This window comes from Xylaria bambusicola (assembly GCF_022495145.1).
Source record: "Xylaria bambusicola strain CBS 139988 unplaced genomic scaffold F5B22scaffold_68, whole genome shotgun sequence".
Taxonomy (NCBI): Eukaryota; Fungi; Ascomycota; class Sordariomycetes; order Xylariales; family Xylariaceae; genus Xylaria; species Xylaria bambusicola.
Genome location: NW_025953621.1, coordinates 27,251 through 41,529, shown reverse-complemented (window position 1 = coordinate 41,529; position 14,279 = coordinate 27,251). Strand labels below are relative to the sequence as shown.

The 14,279-nt window shown below is 47.9% G+C and overlaps 6 protein-coding genes across 6 annotated transcripts; 3 read left to right on the top strand and 3 right to left on the bottom strand.

Annotated features, from left to right (window-relative positions):
• Positions 1 to 413: 413 nt before the first annotated feature.
• On the bottom strand, positions 414 to 2,950 carry F5B22DRAFT_494797 (uncharacterized protein). Its single transcript, XM_047972389.1, has 4 exons — positions 2,533 to 2,950; positions 1,813 to 2,464; positions 880 to 1,744; positions 414 to 812 (listed from the first exon to the last, which is right to left on the bottom strand). The coding sequence occupies exons 1-4, from the start codon at positions 2,786 to 2,788 to the stop codon at positions 603 to 605; spliced, it is 1,983 nt and encodes a 660-aa protein (XP_047825967.1). The 5' UTR covers positions 2,789 to 2,950; the 3' UTR covers positions 414 to 602.
• Positions 2,951 to 2,989: 39 nt separating this feature from the next.
• On the top strand, positions 2,990 to 5,198 carry F5B22DRAFT_494677 (uncharacterized protein). Its single transcript, XM_047972388.1, has 2 exons — positions 2,990 to 3,499; positions 3,568 to 5,198. Exons 1-2 carry the CDS (start codon positions 3,113 to 3,115, stop codon positions 4,993 to 4,995), a joined length of 1,815 nt encoding a protein of 604 aa, XP_047825966.1. The 5' UTR covers positions 2,990 to 3,112; the 3' UTR covers positions 4,996 to 5,198.
• On the bottom strand, positions 5,199 to 5,951 carry F5B22DRAFT_661040 (uncharacterized protein; the record flags this gene model as incomplete). The annotated part of the gene is made up of 3 exons (XM_047980339.1): positions 5,199 to 5,518; positions 5,602 to 5,677; positions 5,750 to 5,951. 3 exons carry the CDS (start codon positions 5,949 to 5,951, stop codon positions 5,413 to 5,415), a joined length of 384 nt encoding a protein of 127 aa, XP_047825965.1. The 3' UTR covers positions 5,199 to 5,412.
• A 3,266-nt stretch (positions 5,952 to 9,217) lies between these two features.
• F5B22DRAFT_494417 (uncharacterized protein) lies at positions 9,218 to 10,442 on the top strand. Its single transcript, XM_047972387.1, has one exon. The coding sequence runs from the start codon at positions 9,462 to 9,464 to the stop codon at positions 10,104 to 10,106; it is 645 nt and encodes a 214-aa protein (XP_047825964.1). The 5' UTR covers positions 9,218 to 9,461; the 3' UTR covers positions 10,107 to 10,442.
• A 1,128-nt stretch (positions 10,443 to 11,570) lies between these two features.
• F5B22DRAFT_639686 (peroxiredoxin) lies at positions 11,571 to 12,554 on the top strand (the record flags this gene model as incomplete). Its single annotated transcript, XM_047977750.1, has 1 exon — positions 11,571 to 12,554. The coding sequence occupies one exon, from the start codon at positions 11,571 to 11,573 to the stop codon at positions 12,552 to 12,554; it is 984 nt and encodes a 327-aa protein (XP_047825963.1).
• Positions 12,555 to 12,739: 185 nt separating this feature from the next.
• F5B22DRAFT_639685 (zinc-finger of the MIZ type in Nse subunit-domain-containing protein) lies at positions 12,740 to 14,086 on the bottom strand (the record flags this gene model as incomplete). Its single annotated transcript, XM_047977749.1, has 2 exons — positions 12,740 to 12,985; positions 13,091 to 14,086. The coding sequence occupies 2 exons, from the start codon at positions 14,084 to 14,086 to the stop codon at positions 12,740 to 12,742; spliced, it is 1,242 nt and encodes a 413-aa protein (XP_047825962.1).
• Between the last annotated feature and the right edge of the window lie 193 nt (positions 14,087 to 14,279).

Below are 14,279 nucleotides of genomic sequence, written 5' to 3'. Positions count from 1 at the left end.
TATATCGCAACGAAATAATAGGTGGTATGGACTGTATGGCAAGGTAGAAGAGATATCCTTGACTAGATTATGAATTGTACCTTTTTGAATGAATCTTCTACACTGCATTTGCTCTTTGGGGGGAAATGATTTGTCTCGTGCCATGTTGATACATATTTCTGTGTATAATAAGGCGACATGAGGGTAGCATCAAGAAAGTGAATACTAAAACAACAAACTGTCATAGCATTGACGATTAACCTCCATCTGACCCTTTACATCCTTTCCTCACTTCACCCTTTGATTGAATTGTATGTACTAAAACTAGCGACCAAGTGATGTGATATCAGCATGCCAATTGTAAAAGCACCCTGTCCCGCGTTCGCGCGAAGTAATTAGCTCCACGTTACTATCGTTATACTGGGTACTATTGTGGATAACGCGTGTCTAGAATTTTTTTTTTTTTTTTGCGGCCCGATGATATTTCAGGGACATGACATATTTATGACGTTGACCGCTTGTCGCTGGTTCCACCTCGCGCTGTGCTCTGGAGCGGCGTGGTGGGTTTGAGGATCTGCGATAATGGTGCTAGGAAAGGAGGGGCGGGGGGTTAACTATGTATTTCAGTTACGGGACGGGAAGTTAAACCTCCTCCTGAGAGCGTCTACCTCGTCCTTGGACGGTACGCCATCACCAGTTCTGTACGTCTCTTTATTACCTTCACCAAACGGCCTCACCGACTCACCTCGGGAGGCAGCTCTTGCCTTTTGCTCTTCATCCGCACAGTACTTGCGATAGCCTTCTTCCAATTTCGAGAAATCATGGCAGTTACACTGCGCCTGGTTAGAATAGTCGTGTCCAGATGAACTTTAATATGTTCCCGAATTCATTAAAACTTACCGATACCCTTTTTGCGCGATGAAATGCGCAAGTAAGCTTGAATTTTCTTTTGAAAGCAGTTTTAGTTCGTGTTTCCAACTCTATTGGACCTCTCCTCCTACCGCGAATGGCACTCGCTATCTTGGGTTCTAATGGAAGGATATCTTCTATGTGGGGTTCAAGGCGCTGTCTATCCATTTCGCGCCTGTTCTGATTGTAAAACCGTTGAGATTCCTCAGTGGGCTCGATCACAATGGTGGATGGAGTGAGATTCTGGCTATTGCGGGTAGGCGTTTTGGAGCTCGTTTTCCGGTTTTCCTCTTCCACCTTCGCTCTTGCTTCCTCGTGGGCTAGTCTCGCATCCTCGACCGCTCTAAAAAAAACGTTACCTGAAGCCACAAATTTGACATTGTCATATTCGTCTTCTACATCATCTTCGCCTTCTGTATCGTCTTCATCTTCTACTTCATCTTCTACTTTTAGGAGATCTTCTTCATCGTCTTCATTGCGCGGAAGGGCGAATAGAGCCAGTTCGGTCTGGTGCCGGCCGACATGGCGAGCATATTCTCCCTTCGAATATAGAGTGTGTTGGCAGAGTGGACATTTGGCCTCTTCCGGCCAAGGCATAGACCGCTCGCATAAACTAATCATAAAGCTGAGATCTTTTTGAGACGACATTTGTTGGTGAAGGCTCCGTAGATGACGTTCAAGCTGACTACGTGTGTCGAACTCTGCTTCCTGGCAAGAATAGGGGCATCTGAAGACTCGGCAATGCTTCTGGTCCAGGTGTTCCAGCCAGTCTCGGCGTCTGGTGTACTGCTGCTCTGGAGTCAAGCAATCTAACTCGACACAGGTGTATGGCCGCAAGTCCGCAATTACGTGGTTCCTATCGAAATGATCAGTAGTGTAATTATTCGCCGTTTCTCAAACATTGTCATAATAAGCGCAACGTACTTCCATTGGATTGTAGTGCTAACTGATATTATCATGTAGCAAAATGGACATTCGAAAGGACCATCACTTGCTTGTTTTGGTAGCGAAGGGATCTTGAGCCGACCCGATTCCGGACCAGAAGTCGCGTAAGATGTCTGAGAAGCACCGGAATTCGATTCTTCCTCTTCATCGAGTCGACTGAATGCCGGGTGGCTGTTTTCGTTATCCTTGAGTGCGGTTGGTATAGACGATGCGATTGTGCTTTGAGCTCCGGCTTCGGATCTTCCCAAGTCGAGATCTAACCCTGCATTGAGCTTTTCATGATGAGCCTTGCGATACTTGAAGTACTGTCGTCTTTGAGATATTGCCTTTCCTAGGCGAATTGCTAATGCTAGTTCTATATGCGGAAACTTGGCTTTGACGTGTTCCACGTCGTATTCCTCAAAATAGGAGGTATCGATGAACTTCGATGACATGAAATGGTCATGCGGAGCGGGATTTCTGATCGAGACTGAAAGTCTTAGCAAGCAACCTATTATATCATTTATATCTGTAATAATTTCGAGGAACTCGGTATCATCATTGGTTTCGATATCATCAGTTCCGAGAGAGCCTTCTGGGATTAGCGCTTCATTTTGATCAGTTTTGAGATCATTATGAAGCAGTGACTGAGCTTTTTACTCATTAGCGTAAATTGATTCCAACGAGCATATCTCCAATCATCCGATATTTATAACATACTGTCATGGAGACTACTCTTCAAATCCGTGAGTAGATTGATAACCAATTCTCGGAGATGTGATGCGTCGCGAAGGCGCCAATCTAGTGAACTGCGACCCCTGCGGTGAGCCCCCAAATTACCCGCCCAGATCTTGAACCGTGCAAACTCATCAAGGAACTTCTGACGTGCCGCATCGTTCAGCTTATCACACTCCGATGAAGCGGCTTGAAACTTTTGTATGCATTGTACTACGTATTCAGAAATTGAAGTCGCCATTAGGAGGTGAGGTAAAGCTCCATCGTATCCCAGATGCAGAAAGCTAGCAAACTGAAGATCATCTCAAGTTAGTGCCATTGGAGAGCTGAGAGATTACTGTGACATCGGATTCGGGAAAAGGATGCCCCGATCAGAATTGTATTCATTTACTCATGCAGGCTGTGCCCGATGTCCAATAAGGAACTGCATAAGAAGGCGCGGACTATCTGATCTGGCTTTGCCATATCATACCGACCACCTGAAATACAGCGCCTGCGTCACCATTTGAGTCGTGTCTCCGATAAGTTACGCTTTTCCAGGGAAACAGCGCAGTTTATATGCAGAATGTCAGGTGTTGAGGCCGTTGGCCTTGTGTTGGGAGTGATCCCTCTAATTATTTCCGCCCTTGAACACTACCATGACGGTAAAAGTGCCGTGTCCACGTGGCGCGGGCATGTGAGAGTTGTTCAAAGCCTCATTCGAAATCTGAAAACGGAACATGGTAAATTATATAACACATGCGAAACTCTACTGGGAGGCATCGTGTCTCCAGCTAAGCTAGAGCCAATGCTCAACGAGCCTTTTGGCCCGTTATGGCAAGACGAAGATGCGAAGAAACGCATTGAAACAAGGCTTGACCACATGTACAACACCTTTCAAGACACTGTTAAGGATATGCTCACCATCATGGAAGAGCTAAAATCGAATCTGGGGCTCAGTCCCGAAGGACAAGTTAGTACTTTCTAGTTACATCCTCCTTCTGGCAACTGCCATCAACTAATACGAATCATTCTCAATAGCCGGAACGTTACGCAGGAGGAACCGTCAAACGGTACATTATGCGGGTGTCTCTAGTCATCAAACGTTCGTCATATGATGAGGCGCTTCAGGGACTAATTGCCAAGAACCAAACTCTAGAGACCATAGTCATTGGTAGTTTACGACTTGAGCCTAGCCGCGGCAAGCGATCCCAGGGAAAATATCTGGAGCTGTTCAGATGGGTCATCCGCAGTCTATACAAGGCCTTACAACTAGGTCTATGCGAAGCTTGCCCGCTAAAGCATGGGCTATGCCTGCAACTTCTCACTCCGCGATTGAGTCTGCGAGGGGAAGAAGAAAACATAGTCGGGAAACTAGACTTTCGAGCGATCTTGTCACATTACGATGCATTGGGGCTCAAGAACCCGAATCCCAAGACTTGGGATTGGAAATCAGTCAGATTACAGGTTGATATATCATCAAAGAATTCAACTGGGGAATTGAATCTTCCTACGCGTCCTTCGATTGGGGATGCGAGTGGGAAAAGGGTGGTGAAGCGGGTGAAGTTTACAACTAGAGGACATCTCAATACCCAGGTGGTAAACAACGGACAGCCAGCGCCCGAATACCCTATGTCCCCAATACCGCCACAGCTGATGACAGACAAGTTATGCCACTCCTTGAGCATAGACGTCTTTAAATCAAAAGCTTGCGGGTACGCGACGGACCCATCGGCTCAAGAGTATGGGCGGTTCAGTGTTATACCCCTCGATGAGAATTGCGAGAGCTCTGTACTGAACTTCGTTTCTATCTGGGATATACTGAAAGCACCGGCTCATTGGCGCCAGCGGAGTACTCCGTCACTGCCACAGAAGCTTGCCCTTGCCGCCGCAATCTCGTCGGGTATCATTCAACTGCATGAAACGCCATGGTTGTCGACGATAATGACCAGTCAAATGTTGTGTCTTAGCAGTTTCAACGACGTTATCAATTTCGACCGAGCTTACATATCGAAAAAGGCACCGGAAGATCTGTGCCGCCATGGCTCCAACTGTACTGTACCCTGTGGTAGCAACACCTGCATCATACCAAGACCTGAAGGTTTTACAAATGAGCTCATATGGGGTCTATTTGTACTTCTGATTGAGGTGATTCTTTGGAGGTCCATGGATGACGTGCTTTCTGAGAAGTCTGGCGCAATTAACTCGAATGCGTCTCCCAAAGAGATATTTGACTGCACAACAGAACGGGGGTTCGAGATAGTACGAAGCCTCTTGAGCAAGGTCGCGCTGGTTGGGGGTCAGGAATATTGTAATTCTGTAGAATGCTGTTTGAAACTTGCATTTGGTTATCCAAACCTTGATCTGGGTCAGGAAGAAATGCGACACCAGGTATATGGTAACATCATAACGCCGATTGAAGAAAGCTTGAAGAGTACAACAAAGACAGGCAACTGGGCTTGGTATTGAAGCTATTCAGATGGCAATGATCAACAGGGGCTACAGGAGTCCTTGACCAACTTACGCTGTGGAGAGTTACAGTCACACAGGAGTCTCTGACCAATTCGATGATAGCATAACCTGAGTATAGGAATCCGATAGCTATAGTCTCTAAGAAAGGCCCCTTCTCAACTGTAACTTTCAGTCATGTCACTACGATATCATCGAAAGAGGGGAAATACACGTTAAACTGTGTTCTTTTTCATGAGTTGATAAAGGAAATAACTAAATATGAATATTTTCAGCGCGCTGTATTTAAAAGAGCGTAGAGAAGCTCCAACCAATGAACCTCCATGCTTCCATAATAGGGGCAACAAGAACATCGCTGCCCAACTTAAGCCTACAGCATAGGGACCCCCAAAATACTGCGCCAACTTCACCTATTGACTAGAAGCAGGCAATCGAGCTTGCGCGGTCGTTCCAACCATAGGCGCTCAGGTCTGAAATGCCGGGGTAGGTGAACGAGAGATAGGTACCTCCACAGGCCGCGTCACTTGAGTAATAGAAGTTAGTGTTAGGTCATTTGCGTAGAGCTCCACTGCTATAATGAGAATTTGTTCATGAATATTGACATACTCGAAAATGGCGCAAGTGGTGCCGGGATCAGGTTGAGCAGACGAGATAGTATTATCATAGCCATTGATGAAGTAGTCTATACAATTGCACAGTGTGTTAGCTAGCGTAATGGTAGTATATCTAGGGTCAAGCAGGCAACAGCGCTTACAGCAGTAACCAGTGTAAAGGGACTCAAGAGAGCATGGAGCTCCGTATCCAGGTCCCTGGCAGAGGTAGACATGAGTGATCGCTTCGGTATGGACATCTCCTTCGTCCTTGAGAGCGACAGCACTCTTGCTGTTGTCGCGAGGCAGTGTGAGTGCACTCGCCAGGGAAGCGGCGAAGCTGACAATCGCAAGTGCGGAACGCATTCTGAATGGTGAAGCTAGACTTTGATGAGCTTTTGAGAGATAGGGAGTATAGTAGAGGATGATCGTTCCCTACTATCGAGGGGATTTTACGGCTATTTATAATGATTCAGGATACAGGATAGAAGAGGGCCGTCTCTCTATCCCAAGGCTTTCCGCAGGTATGCCCTCGTCTCGCTTCTTACTCAGAATCTCCGAACCGAAGTGCCTAGATCAGTCGACTCGAAGGATGGTAAGACGCTTCATAGCTTCTGCAGAAAAGGAATAAGCACCACGATACCGTGCCATATCATAGGATTTTCAAATCAGGCTGCTTGAATGCCTCCTCCTGCTTACATGTGTGCTTATGGTCGAAACCGTAACAACGGCATCGTGATGCTGAGCTAGTATTGGCCTGAGCATTAGAATTCACTGAAATTGTCCATATTGGCATATGGTAACTAAGTAGCTTCCTGGAATGCGTGAAGGTATTGACGAGATATGTGATCCCGCGCTCATCGTGCATACTTGACCTTGATGAGTAGCTTACAGCCTTGACGTTTTATGTATGCTACAGAGCTGCACTAATAATATGTAGTTGTATAAAAGTGAATCGAAAGTTTTCTAAGTGTCTAACTCAGAACCATAATTTTATTAAACCCGCACCGTTTCTGCCTTTGAAGCCAGCTTGACATGTTAATTACTAGACAAGTGTATCTTGCAACGGCGCAGCTATTCACTATATATACTTCAGTACAACTCAGATATACCACGTATGATATAGCAAAACCTGATTAATGAATGTGAATATTATATGTTGTGATATGTTGTGTAACAGAATGTGTTCCTCAGCTATAAGTCATTTGGTCCACCGTCAGAAGCGACAACCATATCAGCATCGTAATACAAGCTTTGTACCATTTCTTGAATACTACATTGCGGGAAGTTATTACGCCGACTCTATCACGGAAATTTGTAAGAGCTATTAGAACCAGAGAATACTAGCATAGAGTATTATGCATACGTTACGTATGGGTATTCCAAGCAGGTCAGAGCGTGCAAGTACTTGTAGCTCAGGTGCTGCTTTGCCAAGCTGTAATTCCAATTATCTTGTGATGAGTTCCGAATCTGCTTCATCACACAGAAACGGGATTCCGATCACCTAAGAACAAGCTGTATATCATGGCTGTTGTGTTATTCTCGCTTCTTTATCCTGTTCGGCTTGACCTGTTAGCATTTTATAGCACGATACATTCCACCAGGTGCCTCACTCATTGTTACTCTAGAAAGCTGAACTGCGTTGACGGAACACCGTGTCTTGATCAGAGTTTGAAGTACTTCTATGTGAGTATTTGTGACAATAGTTCTGCAAATCAGCGAATGTCGCTTCAAACAACCATCATCAACGTTTGGCTAATATACAGAGGAGTGCACTGTTAGGCACAGACTTCCATTGTTCGCGTGATAGTGTAACCGTGATATCGAACGTTGTAATAGTGGGTTATATTCCCAGTGTTGTATTCAGCCCTGAGAATATTGTAAAACGAAATGCTTTTATTCTGGTAAGAGGTTTCCCACGTGTGAATGCTACGTAGCTTGCATGTGCGGAAAGTCGGTGAAGCTACCCGTCCAGTGAGCTTTAGAGCACCTGATCAATGAGATATTCCTCCTGAATGATGAATCGGAGTTCATGTGCGAGAACAGGTAGGCCGAATACAAATGTGATTACTCTATAGCCTCTATTAATAAACCATTAAGTTCGTATTCTGCAGAAAGCAGTCTCGTTAGCACTTAGCTCCCTTTCTCTTAGATGCAGTGCAGATACATTATGCGAGCTCTTATAAACAGAGGAAGTCACAGCTGAAGAGATGTATTAAGTAATACTCTAGATCGAGGCACGTCAAGGCCAATTTGGTCACAACGACGAAGTTTCTATTAGTCAACTCGTCTATAATTGCCTGCTTTAGATCACAGTCCCTGCATATGCTTACATTGACAAAGATCTCTGCATCTGCATACATGAACGTATTTGCCACTGCTATACTCTTCTTACGGTCTCTTGGCGTTCAGCTAGCTGTGCTTGCTGCGACCTGGCACATGATCAGAGGCTGCAGCCGTGTCCGGGGTAGACTTGCTGAGTTATAGCCTGCCTACTAACTCTAAGTTGGGCCATCAAGTGACAGGCCTCAAAAGTCGTGAAACTATTTGCGACTATCATAACACAAGAGGCTGTATGATAAGGGTTCCCTTGATGGTAAGTATGGCACGTATGACAGGATAAGCAACGTCAGCGCGGCTAGTTCTGCCAGCTGGCATGATCTTGTCCTCTTCGTGTAACAGTATGTCTACTTGGGCTGGAATAACCGCGATTGGCAGGAATAGGGTAGCAACATGAGAGAAGAGATGCATGCATCTTAGAGATTCCGGCAGCCCAACTATAAGATGAAGGTAACTTCAGAAAATCGCCGAGGACCGTCGTTTGTTCTAAGTGAATGTCGAATTGTGCATCGACATGCTTGGGAAAGCATGACAACAAACTTTTGATACCTTCAATTGAAGGAAAAGGGGCAATACAACCGAATCAAGTGCAGTTTCGTAACCCTCAGATACGTGATGGTCGTTGTGGTAAGGTTAATCGAGAGTGTATTAGGAAGAATCGAGGTTATTCGGGCCGATATCGGCGCATGAAGACAGCACTACTTCGTACGCGGAATTCGACCCCAAGCTACAGTTGCTGTAGATTCGCAAACAGGCAATGTGGAGAAGAAGAAGAAGGGGAAAGTTCACTTTGAGCCGAACATAATCTGAGCATAGGAGAATTCTTTATGTATGGTGCCTGAGGTAGTCTTCTTTACCCGACGCGCGGAGAAATATGATCCCATAAAGGACTACCTAGCCGTCAAAACGTACACGTACGCGCTCAAGGAGCGGGAATGCAAGGCGCACGGATGGTGGGCGTTCTTGCGTGAGTAACGTTGTATGAACATTCACTTATGTAAGAGTAACGAGATGCGAACAGTACAGTGTCGAGAAACAATAGCGCTGAAGCGATCGTGTCGGCTTAGACTTCGTTGAGCGAGTTGTTGTTGCTGATTTCTACTGCATCTCGCTACTATTGTCTAGCTTGGTATGCGTTATGGTAGATATTTTCACTCGAATGTAACGCTGATGCGCAACAGCGCATGTGGAGGACGCCTCTCATTCGTTCACCGATTCTCCATGACCCTGCGATTGAGGCACGACGCCGGGGCCCTGGGTCTAGATGTTCAATATTAATATGCACCAATAGCCGGAATCCTACAACAGGAATGGATCGAATCCTTATACGAAGTTCACACGTGGGTTTTGGTTTTACCGTGCTAGTATTCGGAGAGGGAAATGTCTGCTATGGATCCTGTGAGTTTTGGTATAAAAGCAATAGAGGTGTAACCAGAAATATAATCAGCTGTGACTTCGACAGCACGCCTATCAACCCGTACATATGTCAAACGTCTCTTATTCCGTGTACATACGATAGATCTCGATAATTAGAATATGAGGCTCCTACATTTCGGGTTGTTGTTCGCGGCGACCTCCTCGCGGATTGTATTGGCATCATCAAACGAGCTTCCTGTCCCACCACTTCCGCCTTGGTATCCGCTACAGGCATGGCAAATCAGCTCGTTGTCGACATATAACCCTCACGAAAGCCCGTACAGCGCCAATGCAAGCGGCCTGTTGTTGACGATTTCGAACGTGCAGCAAATTGCAGCAGCGCCGGCACCACACGCATCTGGCGGAGGCTACGTGGTGTTCCGAAAGAGCACAACGCAATGTGAACTCCATTGGAAAACGGACCAGTTCACTCCGTACGGCCACAGCAGCAACAGCTGTGTGACGGACGTAGTACCGAGCGATTATTCGAACCCGCGCTGGCAGGTGACGCTCAACGAGCTGCACACAGATCTCTCGGCGCCCGGCGACTATTACTTTAGTCTTGGATTCCAGCTGACGTACAATGGCACCATCTACGCTACTCAAGCGTACAAGCTTATGACGGGGTCCGCGACCTTCAGGGCGAGCACGAACTTGGAGGGCGAATGTGGTGACGATGGATTGTGTGAATACCGCGTGAGGAACGAGAGCTTGCCAGTTTTACTTCAACCCACACTGCAAGAATGCAAGAGCGCTTGCGGATAGGCGATCGGAACACATTGTATCTATTTATTCCTGCATTGGCGTATAGGACCAAAAAAAAAAAAGTCGATGCTCTCGTTAAAAGAAAAAGTTCTCGTGATGATTGGCTGTCTCATACTAGATGCCAAATCTCTTGAATGATTTCGTAACAAGCTCGACAAAGCGTCGGGAGGCCCTATTCCATGGCATCCACAGTCCCGTCGCCTAAACTCGCTGCTTGATCAGTCTGGTCATCATCGCACTGCGTTACATCGTCCACTCTTTAAACCATCAATTGGACGCAAAATCTAATAAAGGTTGAGAGGCACACACAGAGCGATGATATCCTACGACGGCAATTTGGGCGCTAAACCAACGGCCCGGGCCTAGCGCTGCTTATCCTTACCATTGAACCAGTTGTGCTGTCAGCACCTATCCAGTGAGTCGTGGCTGTCTGTCCTGAGGAACATGAGCGGGATGAGGCACGTCTACGGTACTGCTATGGCTCTGGGAAACGACTGAGAAAGGCAACTGTAACAGAGACAAATAGAAAAAATCCCCTAGAGCAAGCAAATCCGACCTAGCGCAAGCTCCCTCTACTTCTCGACAGCAAAGATGAATAATGCGGATGTGTTACACAGTTTCCCAGCGACGTCATCTGAACAACATTGCTCATAAGGAGTCGTTGCTAATGAGATGAGGTGTTCTAAGCTGCAGAGCAAACACGAGCCGCTCGACTTTCCGACGACAACGCGTTATTATAAATACAGCACAGCAGGTAGCTGGTATCAACTACACCTAGGAGATGGCGTAACCGGCCTCGCTATTCCTAAGGTGTTCCGGACAATGCCGAGACATCATACGCCTTGCCGAGTCGAAGATTCTCTTCAACTCAGTGCGAGAGAACTCGACGATACGCGTCCGGATGGGATCTATCTATATAACTATCAGACGCGAAGTCAATAACACCAAGATACTTACCAGCCTAGACTGCCGCGGCAACGGTACCGCCAGACCCTCAACGCGCTAATAAAGCTCTTGACGGGAGTTTTCTCCTGCAGTAGACTAAGTAAGTGGGCTACACTACGCGTCAGCTACATCCCTCCAGACTTTCACGTGAAAAGGGACGAAAAAAAAAAAAAAAAAGATGAGAAGACGGCGTCCACACTAAGACGAGGGCAAATGGAGACTTGGTCCCGTTATTATTCACATAGTGCCTGTGGATACCTACGCGTGAGCATGAACTAAGAAAGAAAGCCGAGGTTGATAAAATACCGATGACCGCGTTGCTTAGTCGTGTATTCTTACCGACTATTGTATTATTATCAATGCTTGATTCCAGGAGGCAAAAAGCGTCACTATCTTTTTCACAATTTTTTTCCAGCGTAAAGATCTCCTTGACTGTAAAATTCTCCTAATCTTAATATCTACATGAGATCGCGTCCCCTTAATCATCGTCTTCCAACCTAGTCCATGAGAGAAAGACCGATGGCGCCATCAATAACTCGCGGTGTAGCCACCGTCCCGCCTCAACCCTCGGCAGAACAACTTGACGCCGTCCGCGCCTCGATCCGCGACCTCCTGCATCAGCCCGACTACGACGATGGCTCAGCCGGCCCGGTCCTCGTGCGCCTAGCGTGGCACAGCGCAGGCACATACGACGCCGCGAGCGGAACGGGGGGTTCCAACGGCGCGGGAATGCGGTACGAGGCCGAGGGCGGCGATCCCGCGAACGCGGGGCTCCAGCACGCGCGGGCATTCCTCGAGCCCATCAAGAAGGCGCATCCGTGGATTACATATGCGGACTTATGGACGCTCGCTGCGATCGTCGCGATCGAGGAGATGGGTGGGCCGCGGATCGCGTGGAAAGGCGGGCGTACGGACTTCGACGAGACGGAGGCGCATCAGGCGAAGATCCCGCCGCACGGGAGATTGCCTGATGGCGCGCAGGGCGCCGATCACTTGCGCTTCATCTTCAATCGTATGGGGTTCAACGACCAGGAGATCGTGGCGCTCAGCGGGGCACACAATTTAGGGAGATGTCATATCGACCGTTCGGGTTTCGAGGGCAAGTGGGTGAACAACCCGACGCGCTTCTCGAACCAGTACTTCCGCGTCTTGCTTGCGAACGAGAAGGCGTGGAAGCCGAAGACGCTCGACAACGGAGTCGCCCAGTTCGTGTACGTGGAGGAGCCGGTCGAGGAAGAAGAGAGTGACGAAGAGGTGGTAGAAGGGCTTATGATGTTGCCCACGGACATGAGTCTTTTATCCGACCCGTCGTTCCGCAAATGGGTCGAGACGTATGCTACCGACAAGGATCGCTTCTTCGCGGACTTCGCGGCCGTCTTCGCCAAGCTTATGGAGCTGGGCATTCGACGTGATGTTCATGGGAACGTCGTGAATGACGCGAATGTGGAGAGCGGGTATCGTAGCGCACCCAAGAAAAGCGATGAGCCTCGGGCGAAATTGTAAAGGAGCAATGTTATAAAGATATAGAAATGCGCCCACGGCGCCCGGGAACCATATAGAATAGATGGCGGGACGACATACTTAGACAGCCCTCACTATAGACTTGCTTAGAATATAGACAAGACAAAGATACCTGTTTTACGACCAAAAAGCAGTGGAACGCGAACCATGATTTGCAGTAATGCGCCCTACTCATCGGTAAACTTGTCATCGTCCTCGTCTGGGTTAACCCCTAAGCTTGCGAGCAGTTGGCTTCCCCGATCCCTAGCACGCTCAGCCTTGACGTTACGTGGGTCGAGCATCGATGAGTCGCCATCCACGTCGACTCCATCGTCATCCTCATCATCCACATCTCGTCTTTCTTTTTCGGCTTGCGCGCGTTGAATTCTGCGGAGCATGACTTGATCATCGTAGAAGTCTTTGATTGATATCTCCTATGGGCATAATTAGCATCTTATGAGAGCAAGTTTGGGGCTATGACAGAGGTAGGATATGACCGACTAAAGTCTGGGGAAGGAGGGGAGAAGCGGTAGCCATACCTTGCTACAACCGGTTTGCGGACACTGGGCTTTGTGGCTTGGTTGTGAGCGGAGAAACTGTACGATGGCCGGTTTATTAAAGGTGTGCTTGCAAACACTACTGGTATAAGGCTCTTCCATGACAACCATAGACAACGGGCAGTATATACTGATGTGTTCCTCGGCAATAACCAAATCTTCTTCCTCATCGTCTTCGTCGTCATTGCCGTCAACATTATTACCGGCAAACCATCTAGAAGCGTCGGGCAGTGGCTTGCCATCTACACTGTGCACAGCATCCCACCAAAGGCGCTTGAAACCAATATAGTCATTATCAGCAGCATACCGCTGCTCCAGTGACCTTGTAGCATAGTCGGCAGCTGCCTTTTCTTGTTCCTTTTTCAAGATCTTTAGAGGGCCACGGATTCTAGGCTTTGCATTTCGCATAACTGTATCTTCGTCTTCAGTTTTGGCTTCATCCTCAGGGTTTTCTTGAGCTTCGTCTGCGGCACTGGCACTCTCGGCTTCGACCTTGCGGACCGTGTCTTGTATCGCTTGTTTGCCGTCTTCGAGCTCGACACGGAGATCTATGACCTCACGCACAGCAGTGTCACACTCGACCGTCAGATCGGGCACCATATCACGGAGACGCGCAACTGCAGCTTCTCCGGCATGGCCACGTTGTTTTATTTCTGGATCTTCCCCGACATCTTCGCTTTGGTTCCTTTTCTGCCTCTTCAGCTTGTCTAACTCGTGCTTCTTCTTGACGTAACGGTCGTTGATGTCGCGCACATTGTCGGTTAGCAGTGTGATGGACTGCTTGAGTTGCTCTTCGTATCTTCGCGTGTCTGTGTTGTTGGAGAGTTCGGCTAATTCCCTCTGCGAGGTGCGGTCTAGCGGGAAGGACGGAGGCTCGTAGTCTGGTAGGCGGGTGGTGCGTCTGTTCTGCTGTGGGCGCGATGGCGAGGAGGGCCGTGGACGGCCGCGATTGCGCTGGGCGCCGGAGACGAGCGGCATGTTTGGGCTGTTTCAAAGCAGCCAATTGAGGACGGCTGATGCGACAAAATCAGGAGCTGGGTATACAAGAGCATGTAGCAGTGGAAATTGCTATCTCATTTCGGAAGCGCAAAAGAACGAAAGTGGAGGAGTGTTTCTGTCGTGGTTGTTGATCTTCTCCTGCTCGGCAACGCAGCAAGCGGTGATTCGCGGG

Coding starts and splice junctions, on each gene's coding strand:
- F5B22DRAFT_494797 (XM_047972389.1), bottom strand. CDS start 2,788: ATGGCGACTTCAATTTCTGAATACGTAGTACAATGCATACAAAAGTTT. Junction 2,465..2,532: donor GAAGAGTAGTCTCCATGACA/GTATGTTATAAA, acceptor ATGAGTAAAAAG/CTCAGTCACTGCTTCATAAT. Junction 813..879: donor ATCGCGCAAAAAGGGTATCG/GTAAGTTTTAAT, acceptor AACCAGGCGCAG/TGTAACTGCCATGATTTCTC.
- F5B22DRAFT_494417 (XM_047972387.1), top strand. CDS start 9,462: ATGAGGCTCCTACATTTCGGGTTGTTGTTCGCGGCGACCTCCTCGCGG.
- F5B22DRAFT_494677 (XM_047972388.1), top strand. CDS start 3,113: ATGTCAGGTGTTGAGGCCGTTGGCCTTGTGTTGGGAGTGATCCCTCTA. Junction 3,500..3,567: donor GGCTCAGTCCCGAAGGACAA/GTTAGTACTTTC, acceptor CATTCTCAATAG/CCGGAACGTTACGCAGGAGG.